Below are 17,929 nucleotides of genomic sequence, written 5' to 3'. Positions count from 1 at the left end.
AAAAAAAAAAAAAAAAAAAAAAAAATATATATATCTTAGGCTACACTCTATTTTAATTTAGTTATAATCAAAACATGTTAACAACTAAGCTGTTAAGAAATAGAAATAATTCTGAATGTATACCTCGTATGCTGCTTTTAGGGCCTTTCTGGACAACATGCACTGGTGAGCTTCAAGAGCATGTCCTTCTCGAGGGTATAACCCACAGACCATGCTCGGTCACTTTTGGGTTATACTGTTTTATTGCCCCAATAAATGTCGGAAATAAGTGTTTGTTCGTAGATACAGGAAGCAATTCTTTCCTCCACGCATGTTTAGTGCTGTAAAAAGCTTTCACGTTCCATTTGTCTATTCTTCCCTTAAAGCCACCTTACAAAAGAACGCAAACCATTGAGAAAATGGGAATGGTGCTCTTTTATATTAGTGTAATTGGTTTATTTCAGTTTTAGCCACAAATTAGTCAAAAGAGCCCCTTTTTCTGTAAATGGTTCGTTTTTATATATTACACATTTTTAATGTGTTTAATTAAACATGGAAAAACCTTTGTGCAGCTTGACTATGAACTATATCTAAAATCGAAATCTAAAATTCCAGTAGCCTATAATAGACTTCTTCTTCGAGTAAAAAATAATGCGATAGCCTATATTTCTGTGGTTGTTAATGAAGTGAAGTCGTGCTTTTTTCTCTTTTAACGAATAAAAATGGCGGCGACCGAGTTGCTGCTGAAGCAAAGCAATAAACTCACAGCTGTTTATGAAAATTTACAACTTTGTGATAGAACTTTATGTGTGGTTCTGCCAGTGGATTGGCTGACAGAGGTCACGTGAACAGCTCTCTGTGAACATGAACTTTTTATGATTTCCCAAGTGGCTATAATGCAGCATTCTTTTGGTCAGGGCGCAGTCAGTAGTACCTCTGTCCTTTATGTGTTTTACGTTTTGTTAAAGCAGAGGGAAAGAAAAATTCTCCTGAGCTGGGCGAATGGTGTGCGTTAATATGGATGGAAAGCTCGACGTCACGCTAGTACGAAGCGTCTTTAGATTTTCACATCAGTTTAGAGTGCAAGGGTCAAAATTCACTGAGGACGTTAGTTTATTCTTCCCTAATTTGTCAAGTTGTAGCTCTGTCTGTCTTCCCAGTACATCCAATAATACGACGCGAGATCCTGGTTAATCGACGAATCTGCGTGATTGTTTTGGATCACTCCAGTGAAGCGATGATGGACGGGAGAGGAAAAGGTAGGACTGGACCTATAGGCTTCTATAGCTACTCTACTTATTCCAGCGATGTCATGATGCAAACCGTTGCACATAGATTTACTTTCACAATCATATTTTCTTGAGCATGTCGTTTGTATAACAAAACAAACAGATTAAAGTTAGATTAGTCAAGTAGATAAGAACTGGCATGAACGTAGAAGTAAGGCTTAACGGGTCGTATGATGGTGTAAAAAGATCGACGTGATGTGTAACGCAAATAGGCTAGGCCTAATTGTATGCCGACAATGAAAATGTGGAAACATATATGCTTAAAAGGGAGTATTATTTACAGAGTTACAAGATGGCCGCTGCATTCAAATGATTATATGAGATTTACATTAACTTTGAGTGAAACGTTTGAGTTTCTGACTTGCAAAGGCATGCCTCATCTCTGTAATCTGCATTATAGCACATGTATTCGGCATTTTTAAAGGCTTTTTTATTAAAAGGTTGGATGTTGTTGTTTCTGTCCATAGTTATTTGGTGTTTTTTTTTGGATAATGTTTTTTTTAAATTTGCATAAGCCCGTGCATTTTCCGTTTATCATTGATGGGTTCATGTTTTTGACATTTGTGAGGACGTTTATGCCTCTAAAGCATCAATAGCTTTCTAATTGATGTTTGTTTGGGGAAAACAAAAATTCAGTAGCTACTCTGTAGCTTTATTTTTTAGATTGCCTAATTTGGTCATTCCGAATCTTAATAACCAAAATAATGTTTAATTTGGAATTACAATAAAATGGGAAATTGTTTTGGTTTATCCCTGAAGAAGCACACCTTTTCCCAATTCTTGCTCTGTGATGTCATCTAGTGACGAGATTTGGTAACTGTGGAGAAATTCTGTGTTTGGGTGTTCTCTGCATGTGATCTGGCTGACTCAAAGACCTCTCGCATCCCTAGATACTGTGTTCAACCAGAGTGCGTCTACAATGAGCAAGTAATCGACAAATGCAAGTCTGTGAATGGTTAATGCTTTGGGTGTAATTTTATATGGTCTTTGCTAACTAATCTTGCTTATTTTTTTTTCTCTGCTCTTTTTGACCTTGCATTGAAACTGTATGATGTCCTTGTTAATAGGCTTTCTTTCTTTCTTTCTTTCTGTCTTTCTGTCTTTCTTTCTTTTAATCAACATAGCTAATACAATACTATATAAAACAGAAAGAAAGAACGAGCTGTTTTGTATTAATTTAGAGAGTAAGGAAAAACTAAAAACATACATATCATTTACTTAATCAGACATTTATTATTATTGTTATTATTATTATTGTTATTGTTGTTATTATTATTATTATGACGACAAAAGAATCGCTGTTAAGAATATGAGGATGACCCAAGGGATAGGCCTAAACTCACAACAATAACGTCATCGTGTAGGCTACTTACGTAGCTGCAGCCTATCGATATTCAATAATACCAAGATCAATTTTTATTAATTTACAAAACAGAATGGTGATTAATGGTTAGCTTTTTCTGAGAGGTTTCCTTTTGTCGTAACTAAAGGCTTAACTTAATAGGCTACGTAAATATTTAAATTCAAAGAATGTTTAATTTATTTGTTTTTATTAATTTGGTATTTCATTGACACTAGACGTTACATGTTTCAAATAAAATGTAGGCTAAGTCCGTTCTATAATTGTGTTATATAACTTTGACGTTGTTTATTTCAAGCAAGAGGGCAACAAAAACAGCATGGCCCGGGCTGAATTTAAAACATTAGTGATGGCGTTGTTGTTGGCTTTGTTTTAATCTTGGATCAATGTTTAGTTTGTATTTATCTTCTACATATTTACCATTCATGCATTGTTTTTATTGATATAGAAAAATTACTTTTTATGTCCAGTGTGGTAATGTATTGCTGAAGCAGGTATTCATGGTGATTTCACTAAATAGTCTATGTATGCTGCGCCTCTGGAGAAAAATTGCACTGTATTTAGGTATTTAAACAGCGTGAAAGCCATTTATATGCTACGGTAAACTAGATAGATGGATAGATAGATTTTAATTGTTTAGAATGATTTTCAGGGCCTATTCAAAATATGCAAGTTATGAAGTCTTCTTTGTAAATTAGCGTATTGCAGTTGTCTAAATTGATTTATTTATTCAGTCAGAGAATACGCTGAAGGTCTCAACAACGGTATAGTATGGTATTGTTTAATACATAAAGAGTGTAAAGGTCAGTACAAGTTCGTGTTGGAGAGTAACAGTCCGTCTGTGCGTCTCTGAAATTCTCTTGTGCACATGAATTGAGCCAATTATGTCTGCATACAGATTTTGCACATTTTCAGCAATGGACATTTTTGAATGAAGACAAAGTCGAAATGAAAATAACGGGCATTTGAAAATGAGGTTTGCATCATTTTTCGATTGAGAAAAATTAGAAAATGTGGAGGGAAAATTAATTATTAACCTCATACTCCTATAAAATAATAATTTATTTATGCCTATATCATTGCATTATGTTTCTATATGTTGTTGCTGTTGTTTTTCGGAAAACGGTGAAAAACACTTGCGTCTGAGTCTTTTGATATGCCCTGGGGATTCCATTCTGTGCAACAAGAGGGCCCCCACCTTACACGTTATCCTGTAGTCAGCAGTGCTCAGGATTGGTCAGGCACTGATCAGCTGGTCCGTTTCCCCGCGGTCTCAGATTGGCACCTCGCCACCCCCCTTCGGCTAAAACCAAATCTCAGATAAAGTAATGGCAAAAACCACTTGGACTATAAAACACAACAAATCATAACACTCGGACAATAACACTGGCCACCCCATGAGTTCCTATTTCGTCAACTCAACTTTTCCCCTGTCTCTACCCGGAGGACAGGAGTCTTTCTTGGGTCAGATACCGCTATATTCCTCTGGATATACAGATCCTTTAAGACATTATCCAAGCGCTACGTTTGGAGCTACCAATGTCCAGGACAAGGTTTACACCTCCTCGTATTACCAGCAAGCTGGGGGCGTTTTTGGGAGAAGCGGATCCACCAGTGCTTGTGACTACACAACACCCAACATTTACCGAACCGCGGACCGCTCGTGCGCTATCGGAGGTCTGGAAGACTCGCTGGTCCTAACCCAAGACCAGTGCAAGACGGACTGCACTGAACAGGGTGCAGAGAGATATTTTAACAGTGAAGACAAACCGTGTACACCGGTTTACCCGTGGATGCAGAGGATGAACTCGTGTAATGGTAAGACACGTTTGCGATTTCGCAGTTTTGCATGTCATAGAAGTAGGGGCGCAATTTACATTAGGCTACTTTCCACTATAAGACTCTGTCAACACATAAAAAGAAGACACATGTATAATGAAGAGGCATAGTCTGCAGTCTTTAGAAAAAGTTATACCCAGGCAAAACAAATTGCCAATGGATGCAGTAAGCTGCATCCTGAATATTGCGCTTTTAAGCAACCCGATGCGTAAATTCTTCCACGTTTTTATTAGATAGGCTATTAGAGTAAAATGAACTCCACTCAGTGACGTTTATCAATGAATGACCTTTAATAGAATTTCTTAAAACATTTCACCCTCACGTGGATAAAATGTCAAAATATGATGTCAGTGCAGTAATAATAACATTTATCGTAATAATGATAATGATGACAATTGTAGCAATGTTCTTTGATTATTTACGTTGGCCTGTTTGTATATAGGCTACTGGATGTTCATCTAGTGTGTCTTTTTTCACTTTTTTTGACAGGAATGCCTGGCAGCACTGGCCGCAGGGGTCGTCAAACCTACACTCGGTTTCAGACTCTTGAACTGGAAAAGGAGTTCCACTTTAACAGATATTTGACCAGAAGACGAAGAATTGAAATATCGCACGCTCTGTGTTTGACGGAACGACAGATTAAGATATGGTTCCAGAACCGTAGAATGAAATGGAAAAAGGAGAATAAAGTGCTGAACTCCGCAAAGGTCAGCGAAGAGGAGGATGGTGAAAAGGCGGAATAAATGTTAAAAAAGGAGCTTATGACGAAGCCCTAGAAACATTGTACATAACATGTAGCCTGTAGTTTTAATTAATAAGTACTGGTCTGTCCAACAAGGAAAAAACTACCTAATAAGTTTTATGTTGACATAAAAAAACTTCAAGAGAAGACTTTCTTTTTCATTAAAACAGGCGTCTGAATCACCTCTGTAAAGATGGTAAAAGATATATGGGAGGTGCTTTTACCGCTGTTATATATTTTGCGGTATCTGGCCTATTTAATCTAAGACAAATGTTTTCTCGCTGTTTGAACATTCTAATGCCTATAATTTGAAAGAAAACACAAATTAAAAATTTAAAACTTTGGGATTAATGGTCTTACATTGAATATGTATTTCAGTCCGTTGTGTGCTAAAAACAGAAGAAAATGGGACATTTTGATGCTTAATTTATTGGGTCGTGACTTTTGTGTATGTGTATGTGAATGCACTAAGAATAATACGTTATCATACTTTGTTAGCAATGTCATTTTGTCAATAAAATGATTGTTTAACAAATAATGTGGTTTATTTTTCTTTATATGTACATGGGCATATGGTATAATGAGCCAGAGACATTTTATTATCAGTCTTATGCGTTGGTGTAAGGCACTCTTCAAACATAAAATATTTTATCTGATAGACATCTGCTATAGCCTATCCTATAATATACAAATATATATATATATTTTAATTTCCATATCTTCACTGCTCTGTGAAGCTAGCTGTGCTGGTAAAACGGGCCAGTTTGATAGTAGCCTATAAGAATCTCGCCAGTTGTAGCCTATCTTTTTCGTCGTCTTCTTCTTCTCTTACCCTTGTAAATATACATCTTGGTTTGCCGATTAAAACTAGGTTGACTAACCTATGTTTAGTAAGACACATATTCATATCACTGAATGACAGCATAAAGTCGCTGAAGCACACAAGATTGCTTTGAGAGTCTTAATCATTTTGCAAACGACGTGAAATATTCACACTTTGCCTTAATTTATCGTAAATGTGTTTGTAAATACGACCTAGTTCTATGCAGAAAAAGCAGTGTTACAAATGTATACAGTAAAAAGGCTTCACGAAATGGGCAGGTGTTTGGTCATGTTACAGTTCTCCCAGTAGGTGACGCCCTCCGCTAACGTGGGATGTGGCGCGCGATGGGGAGGCACCATTGAGTTGAACCTAACGATCATCTTTTCGTCATCATTTGTAACCATAGAGCATGAATTACCTCTTGAAGTCATCAGAGAGAATTTACGACTGGTCAACAAAGGCACGTGATGCCCTAACGCTCTCCCATATTTGGCCGCATACATGGCAAAAACGAAGTACAGTGCATTGCTATAATTCATTATTACATCATAAATTGTGCTGCGCTGGATTTTAACGACCAAGATCTACAAATCAAGACATTTTAAAACATCCAAATGAGCTCTTATTTTCTAAACTCGTTCTCAGGGCGCTATCCAAATGGGTCTGACTATCAGTTACTAAATTATGGTACTAACGGCGCTATGAACGCTTCTTACAGGGACTCCACCAGCATGCATTCCGGGTCTTTCGGTTACAACTACAATGGAATAGACCTTAGTGTAAATCGTCCCAACAATGGCCATTTCGGAGCAGTTGGAGATAATTCTCGCGCTTTCCAAAATCCGGGTCAGGAGACCCGGTACAGCCAGTCGAGCTGCTCGCTCTCGTCTCCAGATCCCCTGTCTTGTGCCACCAGCGAGTCTCTGGAATTGAAGGGTTCCTCTCCTCTACCTGATCAGAGCACACCAACTGGCAACAGCAGACTCACCAACAGCAACAATCTCACCAGCAGCAACAGCACACATTTCGCGGACACAGACGAGACCAATGTCTCGTCCGAGACCGAGGAAGGAGCACAGACCACCACCACCACACATACGCAGAAGCAAGAATCTGTGGCGAGCTCGACTACAACACCTAACGACGGTCAAACTCCACAGATATTCCCATGGATGAGGAAGCTGCACATTAACCATGGTATGCACATCTCTATTATGTCTTATTTAGGCATGATAAAATGAAATTATTTTGATGATAACAGTTCATGAAGTAAGTTTAGGTTATGCGTAGTTTAAATGCATGTTTTACTCTTCAGATTTTCATATTCGTTTAGTAGCCTGCTAATGTTTGTCTTACAAAACAGTAATGCTTAGACAGACCATTAGTTTCACCTAAGTATAGGTTAAATTGAGAATAACCACTCTCTGGGAGGTGACTGCATGTGGAATTATTGTGCAGCAGTAAAGCCATAAAATGCAATGGTAGCCTAAACTGCACGTCGCCTTGAATATAGCCTAGTCTAGAATAAGCCAGCAGTCCAACATCCAAAATGTAACGGACATTTAAGTCCATTAGAGTTTGATGGCTTGGTGATGTTTGCTTATTATCTCTTTGCCCTTGCTTATGCCAGATATGACTGGACCTGATGGAAAACGGGCTCGAACAGCTTACACTCGCTACCAGACGCTCGAGCTGGAGAAAGAGTTCCATTTCAATAGATATCTCACGCGCAGGAGGAGAATAGAGATAGCTCACGCTCTCTGCCTCTCAGAGAGGCAAATTAAAATCTGGTTCCAAAATCGCAGGATGAAATGGAAGAAGGACAATAAACTGAAAAGTATGAGTCTCGCTACGGCGGGGAGCGCATTTCAAAATTGATCAAATCACGTCACAATAATCGGAAAATTCGACTACTGTTACAGCGCTGCACCTTTCAGCTTGTTGATATCACCTGACGACGTGTGATTCCCCCGTGCAACTCAAAATCGTCAGCTTTTGAATATTGTTATCACATATGCTAAACTAGTTACAATTGCCATAAAATGAGTGTGAATGTCCAGTGTCAAGTTTATACATTCGTGGAGGAAAGCATGTTCCATGTGAGCTATTCGTGCAACGTATTCTAGACCTGTTACAAGAATTATGTACAGTACAACTCGCACTATCTAACTATCCTAAGTGATAGTGTAAAAAAAGAGAAACTTTTGTTGTATCCTTGAACTTGTATTGAAACGTCATGTATTCTTCACGCAACATGCTATATTCTTGTTATGTGCCGGGCTTTTTGATTTCTCGTAGATGATACCTGCGAGAAAAATAATCTTTTCGCACTTACATTTGTGTACTTAGGCTGCAGCACAAGATTACTTTGGGCTCGTGAGATGTCCTATGAAGAATGTCTTTATACAGTAGTGACCAATATGTTATTTGTAGTGCACAACGTGAGTTATGGACGTTCTGTGTTAAAAGTTGGAGAAAAATGTTTTGTCATTGACATGTTGATGATATCTCTGCCATTTTTTGTATTTGTGTCTAAACTATAAATGAGTTAGTTGATCCAAAAGAAAAATAAAGTTTTCTCTCAGTCATACATGAAAGTCTCTGTTTGTATGTAGGCCTGTTTGGTTAGTGATCCCAACGTTGGATCGGCAGTTGTGCTCATTTTACCCACCAGTATTTTACACTTTAAATTAATATTTTGCTCTTAAATGAAAGCTATTGGTGTTAATGTGTTCTATTGCATATGACTAATACAAAAAATAATTGCCCATTCAGTTTTTGCTGCGCTCTGCGAGGACATTTTGGATCTCGTATGGCTTAATATGGCAATATTCAAACTCGGCTCTTCTGTGTCACATCGCAACAATAACTCAACCCCTCAATTTACCTCGCAGTGCTCAGAGCGGATGAACAGAACGATATCTTTACAGGTTATTTTAACAATCAGCATTATTTGTATGAAACAACAAATCATCTACCCCGACTATTTTCTTCTGAAGTCCAGTACATAACACCAACATGAAGCTCTTGGTAGCTCTAAAAAAGTCACGTGAGGTCCATAAAGTTAGTTTTATGGTTTTAGGGGGGTTGACAATGTGCTACATAATTCACATTCTTGAATGTAACTGACTGTTTAACTGCTTCAGCGGGATTCTAAAGGTTGTGGGCATCATACGGAGTCTTCTCAAACTGGACAGTCGTTATATCCAATGCTGACTTGTCAACAGTCATTTCCAAAATATTTCTGCTGGATCATGTGAAACGATAAGAAGTCTTCTCTCTAGTTCTCAAGTAAGTCTCTTCCTTGGCTTCAGATGGTCATTTAATTAATTGTTTTCAAAAGAGGATCACGCATTTTAGCCAGTGTACAATTTCGTTCAAAGTTTTGTAAGTGTCAGACAATGTAGACTTGTTAGATTTACGTAGCCTATTAGGCTATTCAATGATAAAAATACATTTGTAAACTTCGATTAATTTTACTCGGTCAAAAAGGGGGGGAATCATGTTTTGCTGCATATTTTTCAACCAATAAGTGCTAGGTTGGCCCGGTTGAATTTTGTATTTGCGAAGCTATTTTTTTTGCGTGGATTATGGAATATATGTCCTTATACATTCATGAATACCTGCAGAGATGGATTTTAAAATTTTTTTTTTTTTTTTTTTTGTTTAAATGTAAAAAAAAAAGTAAAAAAACAAATTAAGAATAGTAACATTTTCTGTGGCTAAATAAAACAGACAGAGAGGTGTTATGCAGATTGTGTTGTATTCCATGGTAAATTGTGTAATGGTATGCCTATCAATCAAGCAATCTGAAAAATTACAGATAATTTTTGTTCTACCCACTTTGATGTGTTTGCCTATTAGGCTATTGTATGTCTGGACTTGTCTGGATAAGTGTAACATTTTGGAGATAAGAGAATTTGGTTTGTATTTTTGTTTAAAAAAAAAAGAAGATAGGTTGGATGTAAGGATGTAACTACAATTTGCTCGTGATAGAAACGGTTCCTCGATTCATAACTATTAAAGTCCCATTTTACCCCTATAATGTGTTTTGCATATTGATAGGGGTAATCTGGGCGCTGTTCTCATCAATTATTCATTGAGAAGGGATCACTCCGAGGTCAGGAGACGAGAGTGGCACACATGCCTTCCCAGAGAAGCACAGGATGCATGCCAAACCGACAAGCTGGTAATCCTACGCAGTTCTGAAACACATTTTCGCTCAACAGTCAGTACTGTCTAATTCTCCTAAAGACATTTTTGTACCCTACTGTAACGACATCTTTGGGAGGGACAGACTTTGTTAGAAGATTTGTACTAGCAAGTAAATTGATTAGTCGAGGCAACGCTAAAAAGAGATTATTTTAATAGTTCTGCTATTATGAATACCATTTTGCTTGAATCATAAATAAAACAATGTCTGTGAACGGCTAATTTTGTTGCTAGTTAGATTGATGTAATGTTGCTTCATCACCAGCAGGGCCCGCCTCACACCGAGCTCCCGATCTGTTCTTACTCATTCTGCATAGCTGGACATTCGGATGCTTCGAGTTTTTCATGAAAACAAAATTCCGTGAGAAAAAGCCGCGAAAATGGAAATCTTTTTCAGTGGGGCAGTTCAAAATGTTCATATTTGTTTTCGTTTCTTGAGTTTGGTGTGTGATCCAAGTCTAAACAATATGTGACCCTGGACCACAAAACCAGTCTTAAGTGTCAATTTTTGAATAAAAAAATAACTGAATAAATAAGCTTTCCATTGATGTATGGTTTGTTAGGATAGGACAATATTTGGCTGAGATACAACTATTTGAATATCTGGAATCTGAGGGTGCAAAAAATCTAAATATTGAGAAAATCGCCTTTAAAGTTGTCCAAATGAAGTTCTTAGCAATGCATATTAGGCCTACTAATCAAAAATAAGTTTTAATATATTTACGGTAGGAAATTTACAAAATATCTTCATGGAACATGATCTTTACTTAATATCCTAATGATTTTTGGCATAAAAGAAAAAGCTATTATGTTGACCCATACAATGTATTGTTGGCTATTGCTACAAATATACCCGTGCAACTTAAGACTGGTTTTGTGCTCCAGGGTCACATATTGTTAAAATAGCCTATTAAATAAACTACGATGAATCATAAAATAGCCATGAGAATTAGTGAGAAAAAACCCAACAGCATGGTATAAATACTAATAGTGGAAATGATCAAATATCAACGCTATTATTAGAATATTAAAAAAGAAAACATACCGTGACAGTGCGTGGCATGGTGAAGAATCTGAGTTCATGCTGAGGTCACTATGTTCTGTGATTGCTGGCACCATTCTCAGCTTTTGTTGCAATGGCAAAACATAAATACAAATTGAAAGTATTGACTGAAATCTCAGATATACAATTCTTGTATGATGTACTATTTCAAATGCTATTTTTTGTTCGAAAATCAAATATATAAATAACCATGCAAATAAACATGCTGCTAATTTTGCCATTTAAAAACATTGATTTTTCAATTATTTTAACATTATTTTTAGTTCAACTGAATTAAAAAAGGATTCTGGGTGAATATTTAATTAGTGGTCTGTTTCAGAGGTCTGTTTGTACTCGATAGTAGTGCGATCCCACGTTCAGGAAGCACTAATCGAAATGTGCAGCAGCAGGATGCCTAATGAAGTTGATAAACGATATTTCGCTTAAGGTTATCTTGAATCTTTCATCTTTAATCGATCGTTATGCGCCCAAAAGGTTGTGTGATGTGTCCAGTGAAGCTGTTGGAAGGCTAGTCCTGCAGAGACGCACACGAAATGAAAGTCCGAAAGAAAAAAGCCATATGCTCAATACGTAAAATTTTACAAATGGATTTACAATGTGAAAGTATGTTTACTGGAGGCAAAGAAAATGTAGAGACAACGTGAAACAAGACGGGGACCACCGTTTGTGCAAAACAGTGAGGCATGTAGTAAGTTTACCTATCTCTTTAATAATGCACAGTTTGATAGCTAAAGAAGTTGGATTAGAAATGTTGAAGTATATGGGAAAGTAAATAGCAAATAACTGAAGTGGGAATGATGCACAATGATGTCTGGTGATACTGGGTGAAAATATGAAAATTAACTCTGTCTATGCTCAAGTAACAGTTGTTGTTTTCCACGAATTCACAGTAAAAAGTAACGTTTGTTTTCTTAACAAAGCTGAACAATACCGATGATGTCTGTCATCTATATATACCCTGTAGATCCGAATTTGTGTGAATAGATAGTCGCAAATTCGTGTCTTGGGGAATATGTAGTTGACATAAACCCAACGCCATAGTGGAATTGTGGATGCACTTTATCTATCTATCTATCTATCTATCTGTCTATCTGTCTATCCTGTCTGTCTATCATCTAGATTTAAACAAATACACTTTATATACAATTACACCTTGCACAACAAATTCTGCTGTTTTTTTTTTACACAATAAAAAACAATCTCACACAATCTCATTATTGGAGACATGCTTTGAAAAAAAAACTAAACATTTGATGGTCTTGAACATTAGACACCTGATGGCGCTACATCATTTGTCATACGGGGACAAATGCTGTCCATCGACAACATGCACAATTTAGGCTACTCCAATTTAATAGTTCTGCAGGATCATTCACGTAAAAGTTTTGTTCACCATTTTGTTTTGTTTCTTTTTTTCGCTATATCTAAAACCATGTAAATTGTATTTTTCCATGTTTTCAGAGGCAGACAATAAAAATACTATATCCCTCATAACGCACAGGCTCAGTAACAGTTATGAAAAAATTACATAGCCTAAGAATTCAAGAATAATAAAAAAACGACAATATTTTTGAGTATGTGATGTTTCTGTCGTTTGACAAAGTGTTTTGCTCTGTTATTTATATGCTGATTTTACTTTCTTTTATTTTTCTAGCAACAAGTGTATCCCAATAAGACTACATGTGACCCTTTGTGGACACATTTTCCACGTGTCATTCATCAAACGGACAGCCTGCATACAATCAGAAGAAGGAACATGACAAGAAACAGGTAATTTTCACATCAGGAAATACTGTCAGATGTCAACTGAATTTACCTTTGTTTTTAGATTACATAATGCATAAACGAGTCAGGCTATCGGCGTGGTTACTATTTTTGCTGGATATGTCTACATGCTTGAATTAAATAGCCTTCATTTTCACTCTTTCGTTGATACAAAAGGTATAGTTAAATTACGACGAATAGTAAAGAGGTGGATGAAATAAGTGGAAAGAAACTGGTTCCGCATCCCTTATTTGCCATATCACGTGATTCATTAAATAATTAATGAAGAGGCTGCAGAGCAGAAAGGCAACGCAGCCAATTCGTCAAGACTGGCTTTTCGCCGAGCTAACTTGTTTGAGTTTGGGAGAAATTTTGGGGCTTTTTTCTTCACAAGAAGCTATCCTCAGAGGGAGAATGTAGGAGCAACCGCACAAGCACCACACATTGTGAGTAAGCTTATCTTTAGATCTAAAGCTTGTGGATACTTACTGTAGTTGCTGGAAACGGTCTTGTCTCCTGACTCGAAGAAAACATGTAACGTTAAAGGCCAAAATTGAGATGCATATTATTTTTTCACTGCTCTATTATGAATAAAAATTAATCGGTTATTATTGTATAAAACACTACATTTTTTCAGCCTGTTATTACAACTAGATTACAAATGTTATTTGTTCACTGTATGCTCTTATATATTTTATAAGGCTGTACAATAACAGACTACGCCCATATAAATAAGTTAGTCCATCTAGATGATTAATACAATGAAATGGTCGTTACATTAAATTATATTGTTGTAGGCAGTACATCACTGCGTCAAGGACTGGTAATATGGTAAAATGATTAAGGTTGAATTGTTAAGGCCTAGATGGGCTCGTCTGGTGGTGACTATACCCAGTTTAGGCCGTCTATGACGAACCCTGCTACAGTGACATGAGCAAAGTAATGGAACACTAGAGATCAACTTGAGAGATCAAAGGCTCCTGGACCTTTGGGGAATTGATCGCAGGACCGTCCCAAGACAGCGGCACTCTCTCATATTCAACATCACCAATTACAATATCATGCACGAATAATTCGAAACAGATGTCCCCTTCCCCTTTACAAGCGTTTACAACAGTTTTATGGTAAAGATGTTAGCTGACATATTAAAGCACCTAAAACATTTAATGGTTCTTGTGAAGTTGGTTGCAAAGGTAGCCTATACCTTCCAAACAGTTTCAGGACTCATGATCTTTCTGCAGAGAAGACGTTTCAGTTGTCATAACTATATCCTATACTCTCTCTCTCTTTCTCGTGTATGTAAGCTATATGTTGTAATAAAAAAATCATATAGCCTAGCAGCATCTGTATTATACGTAGCCTATACTTCAACTTCCAATTTACACAACACATTATCAACCTATTTAATTGAAAAGAGCACAAATGCCTTCATTCTTGGTTTGTGGTAAACGCTCTTGATCGTTTGTACCACGTCAATACCGCTTCAGAGCAACATCCTGATCTTGCTTAATTTTTGTTTGTTTCGCAGTTCAATTTATATTGATTGCTAACTCCAAGAGACATCCTTCTTTGCCTCCATCAGCGTTTACATTCAAGACATCTGTAATTCTTTAGGACGTTTTCCTTTCAGCAGTCTGATATTGTTGGTTTAAAAAGAATATGCATTGGCTAATAAAGCGTATTTTTGTTTCGTTATGACGTGGTCTTTTTTTCTAAAGTGTGTCTGATTAGTGTAGGGTCACATTATCTTGTAATTGTACCGAGATCTTCTACAGTTTTTACCCGTAAATTTGATTCACTCGATCCTTTGGCTTGTATCACTTATAGGTAAAGCTTATCGTGCGCTTTTATCGTCATATCATGGAGAGGTAAATATTTTGATTTATATTCTACATATAAAAAAGACATAACTCATACTGAATGACACAGTAGGACTTCGGAGTAGAGCTGAAAATATAATCAGTGGCTGTTATTAGCATTTTATTATTATTGTTTATTCATCATTATTTTTTTTAAACTGTTGATTAGTGAATTAGCCTGTGCACTTACATAAAATATATTTATTAAATGTCCCTCTGATTTGTGACTTGATTCCAGCTCTCCACGGAATCAAGCTGCTGAAGAATAAGCTTAGTTTGTGAATGGCGGAGGATCTGTCTGGGTGATTAATCGTCCTAGTACTTTGGCTAAGGTTCAAGACGAGTTCACTGGGCTTTGAGCGTTTTTCTGTAGCCTACCACTGCACACTCCCCTTCCCATTGTTTTTTTCCAACTAGTCTCTTTCTTATTTATTTATTTTTATTTTAGTTTTATCATCCCAGTTACGATTAAAAAATACAGTGAAATGCAGTTTGTAATTTCAAATACCCACCATTTTCTTATTTTAAATGCTTTAGCTTTTATTTTCCATAAAAATTGACGTAGCCTAAATATCAGTTTATATTGTTTAAATGGTTTTAAATGGGGATCTTGCTGTACATTCGGGGAAAAAATAATTAAAGAGCATTATTGTTTTGCCCTGATTCGTGATTAACTTTTTTTTCCAAACGTTGTTTTTTTTTTCTGGATGAATGAAGTCTTCCCTTTTTTAATAGAAAAAAAGAAACGTATACTGTCTAAATAAAACGAGGATAAGAAGTGCACATGGCTCTTTTAATTTTGATACATACAATAAATATGTATAATTATTTCGACACCCTGAATTCAATTTGTTTTACCTTGGTGTAACCGACCTAAAAGAAAAAATGATTAAAAGGAAAATATGTTTTCAATATTTAAATGACATCGTATAAGATTTCTCATGAATAGTGTGATATTTTTATGCCATTTGTTTGTCTATGTAGGCGATTTATATTTTGTCATATTTCTATGGCCGAATATCAGCTCAAATATTTTAAAATACATTTTTTTTATTGCATTTAGCTTCTTTTGAGTTTGTGATTTGCTCACACTGCATAACAATGGACAGCCTATTTTTAAATAATATTATGCAGCTTATATCATGAAGAAGAAAACCTTTTTTTGTCAGTAGCACAGTAAGATATTCTGCTTTCTGGCAGTGCGTACTCAAAAGAGCCACTATTCATATCTTTTTTCTTTTTAGTTGCGATGATGGATTCGTGTTCTCTGACTCACACCGTGTTGCTATGACCCTGCAGGTCATCTTCCAGCGGGCCTCCGGAACCATACTGTCACATGACACGAGAGGCCAGAGTTTCGCTAAACCCCCAGAAAGGACCGACATAACTGATGAAAGCCGGCCAGAAAATGCAGATAACGAACAACAACAAGAACATGTCTCACAACGTCGCGGAATTATTTGTAACAAAGTCGTTATGCATTTGAACGACAAAATTCGTCATCCCAAACATATTGGGTCAGCGACCGCAAAAGACCAACTTGTACAGTGAAATGGAATACTGAACGAGAAAAAAGGGGACGTTAAAACAAGGGGAAAATGTACACCGTCCTCAATCAAGACAGTACTAGCTCATCAGTGTTTCTTCCTGCAAACTACCGGAGATAACTGAAAGAATCAACAAGTTTACTGTTACTGTATTACCAACCCATATTTTCTTGGATGACAGAATTAAAGCAAACGCCACAAAGAGGAGCGCGGCTTCATGGTGAGTAACAGTTTAGAAATCCAAATTAAATTATTTACCAGCAACTTAAATAACGATGCAAAATGATCATTTTGGCATAAGAAATGTTAGCTAAAATCATATCAATGTGTAAAATATGTATTCGAATAATAAAATAGGCCTATTCATTCAAATGTTGTTGATGCAAATTTTATCCTAATGTAAACATTTCATATGCTCTTCAACAGCGCAGGAGCGACAAGAAACCCCCGCTGGGATTCATTGCCTCAAAAAGAGCACATAGGCTACTGCTTTATACAAGTGACCAGCTAGAGCTTGAGAAGTTCCACTTCAGCATGTTTGTGCAGGCGGAGACCTGTGGAAATGGCCAGTTTACTCAAACTTACTGAGAAGAAAAATAAAAATCTGGTTTCAGAACCGGGGTTGAGACAAAAAGACTGTAGGCTGAAAATAATGTCTCTCTTAGCTGGACCATCTCTGATCAACAACCCACCACCACCGTCTTAAGTGAAGCTTCAAGAGATTTATTTATGCATAGCATCTACAGTGCCTCAGGTGAAACGTCCTTCCGCAAATATGACAAGAGAAGTAGGCTATATCTGGGTATTATCCAGTATACATTAATGGCATTCTCTGTCTCTTCTGGACAATTTACATAAAACTATTCTGTCATGTTCCCTAGAGCGTAGCCAATAATAAAGTTCCCCTTTAAATGCCACTTTCATGTAATATTTCCAAAACGAATGTTTAATGGTAAATAAGCATTATAGTAATGTACTTGATTGATTTAATAACGTTACTCTTAATAAATCAGTCAAATTATTGTGTGAACATGAATAGTCCCATGAATTTGACATTTTGCGTGTTGTAGCGTATTTATTTAGCTATTGCTTCTCGCGATGTTAATTTGAAATGATCTAATCTGTTTATCTCTGACAACTTACAACTCTTATTAATAATTTTCTGTAGGCTATTCGAATGGAGTATGTCACCTGTATTCAAAAAATATGGTTTTAGGTTTATCTGAAAAGTCGAATTAGGCTATAGCCTCGTATCTTTAGGAATCCGTTTTCTAAAGTCCCTCTGTTTAGGAGCAAAATATTTTAGCGTCACACAAATTTAGCCTATTTTAATGGCAGATTATATCTAAGCACTATCTTAAAAAGCAGGGTGGCCCACTATATCTCGAGAGAGAGATGTAGGCTAACACCAATCTCAGTTGGCCATGGATGTATGGGGGGGTTCATTCATTC

The 17,929-nt window shown here is 36.6% G+C and overlaps 2 protein-coding genes and 1 long non-coding RNA gene across 4 annotated transcripts; all 3 read left to right on the top strand.

Annotated features, from left to right (window-relative positions):
* The first annotated feature begins 1,120 nt into the window (after positions 1–1,120).
* Positions 1,121–17,385, top strand: LOC107669479 (uncharacterized). 2 transcript variants are annotated; one of them, XR_001631991.1, is made up of 4 exons: positions 1,121–1,238; positions 12,962–13,077; positions 16,230–16,697; positions 16,909–17,385. It is a non-coding gene; the product is annotated as an uncharacterized LOC107669479 (long non-coding RNA). The 2 variants fall into 2 exon arrangements; XR_001631990.1 differs by having other exon boundaries at positions 16,904–17,385.
* LOC107669478 (homeobox protein Hox-B6b) lies at positions 4,026–5,210 on the top strand. The gene is made up of 2 exons (XM_016461719.1): positions 4,026–4,446; positions 4,957–5,210. Exons 1-2 carry the CDS (start codon positions 4,026–4,028, stop codon positions 5,208–5,210), a joined length of 675 nt encoding a protein of 224 aa, XP_016317205.1.
* LOC107669477 (homeobox protein Hox-B5b) lies at positions 6,647–7,910 on the top strand. Its single transcript, XM_016461718.1, has 2 exons — positions 6,647–7,229; positions 7,663–7,910. Exons 1-2 carry the CDS (start codon positions 6,647–6,649, stop codon positions 7,908–7,910), a joined length of 831 nt encoding a protein of 276 aa, XP_016317204.1.
* Positions 17,386–17,929: the final 544 nt, after the last annotated feature.

The sequence above is a fragment of the Sinocyclocheilus anshuiensis genome, unplaced genomic scaffold (genome assembly GCF_001515605.1).
Source record: "Sinocyclocheilus anshuiensis isolate Anshui unplaced genomic scaffold, SAMN03320099.WGS_v1.1 scaffold252, whole genome shotgun sequence".
Classification (NCBI taxonomy): domain Eukaryota; kingdom Metazoa; phylum Chordata; class Actinopteri; order Cypriniformes; family Cyprinidae; genus Sinocyclocheilus; species Sinocyclocheilus anshuiensis.
This window is presented reverse-complemented; position numbering and strand designations above follow the sequence as displayed.